Source organism: Zerene cesonia, chromosome 18, assembly GCF_012273895.1.
Source record: "Zerene cesonia ecotype Mississippi chromosome 18, Zerene_cesonia_1.1, whole genome shotgun sequence".
In the NCBI taxonomy this organism is placed as follows: Eukaryota; Metazoa; Arthropoda; class Insecta; order Lepidoptera; family Pieridae; genus Zerene; species Zerene cesonia.
The window spans coordinates 4,882,494-4,883,603 of NC_052119.1; the positions used below are offsets into that span (position 1 = coordinate 4,882,494).

At 34.1% G+C, this 1,110-nt stretch overlaps 1 protein-coding gene across 1 annotated transcript in view; it reads right to left on the reverse strand.

The window, feature by feature from the left end:
• Positions 1-639: 639 nt before the first annotated feature.
• Positions 640-1,110, reverse strand: part of LOC119833883 (ubiquinone biosynthesis O-methyltransferase, mitochondrial-like) — a 6,435-nt gene continuing 5,964 nt past the window's right edge. Inside the window, exon 5 of the mRNA XM_038358100.1 lies at positions 640-769. Within this exon, the coding sequence (XP_038214028.1) occupies positions 654-769 (116 nt within the window). The 3' untranslated portion in view covers positions 640-653. The remainder of the gene's footprint in view (positions 770-1,110) is intronic.

Genomic DNA, 1,110 nt, shown 5'->3' on the forward strand with positions numbered 1-1,110 from the left:
TGCGCAACGGTTCTTGATCCGGGATTCGAGAGGATGATTTGTAGTATATATATCATCATCGTCATCAATAGTCCATATTTTTTCCCACGCAGGCCCTCTATTAGGGATCAGGCATAATTCAAACTCTAGCTGTCGCCCGCAGCTTCGTCCACGCGGTCTTAATGAATTTTCATGGAACAAACTTTCATCCCCTATTTTATCCCCTTGGGGGTAGAATTTGTCAATATCCTTTCTTAGCGGATGCGGATCTATCTGCTCACCAAATTTCAGCCCAATCTGTCCAGTGGTTTGGGCTGTGCATTGATAGATCACTATGTCAGCCAGTGAGTGAGGTATATCTAGATTGTCAAAATCCCAGTAAATAGTTATTATATGATTGACGTACATACAAACAGGCGAACAGAAAAAATGTACTAACAGACTATCTTCTTTTCGGGTCAATAATATGTATATAGTATAGCAGTTACTCTTTAAAAAAAATCCTTTAATATACAGAAATGGTCTTACTGTTTTATTAAATGTAGATAAAACATGCCTATTTCATTCGGTTCGCTAGTATTATTCTAATTATAAAAAACAGCACTAGAAATAAAACATCTAAACTAGTAAATAACAATGAAATTCGTTTAATTTACTTTTCAGTTATTTATTTTTCAACAGAGCTTAGTAGCTTGTAAGGCATACCAAAGTGTATTGAAATACACCCATTGCCACATATCTATAATGGGGAAATAGAACAGCCCGTGTACATTGTTCACTTCACAATTGTCTGAAATAAAAATAATTTTACATCAGCATTTGCCCTTGATTGGAAAAGACTTAATTGTAGTAGATACTTGTAAAACGTCCAATATTATAAGTTAAAGATCTGATCTGAAGACTTCGTATTTCCTACCACTATGGATCTCTTTTTTCCAGCGCGCTATCCATTGGAATACTTTTGAAATGTTTGTTTGTTTCGCAGTTTGGCCGAATTTGTTATTGGTAAGTTATAATACCTGTACACTAAAGGATCTAACTAATGAGGTTATGTTTTAAATAACAATATATAGTCTGTTGGAAATATTATTAATAAGGAATAGAGGATTATTTCTAGAGAAACAAGTATAT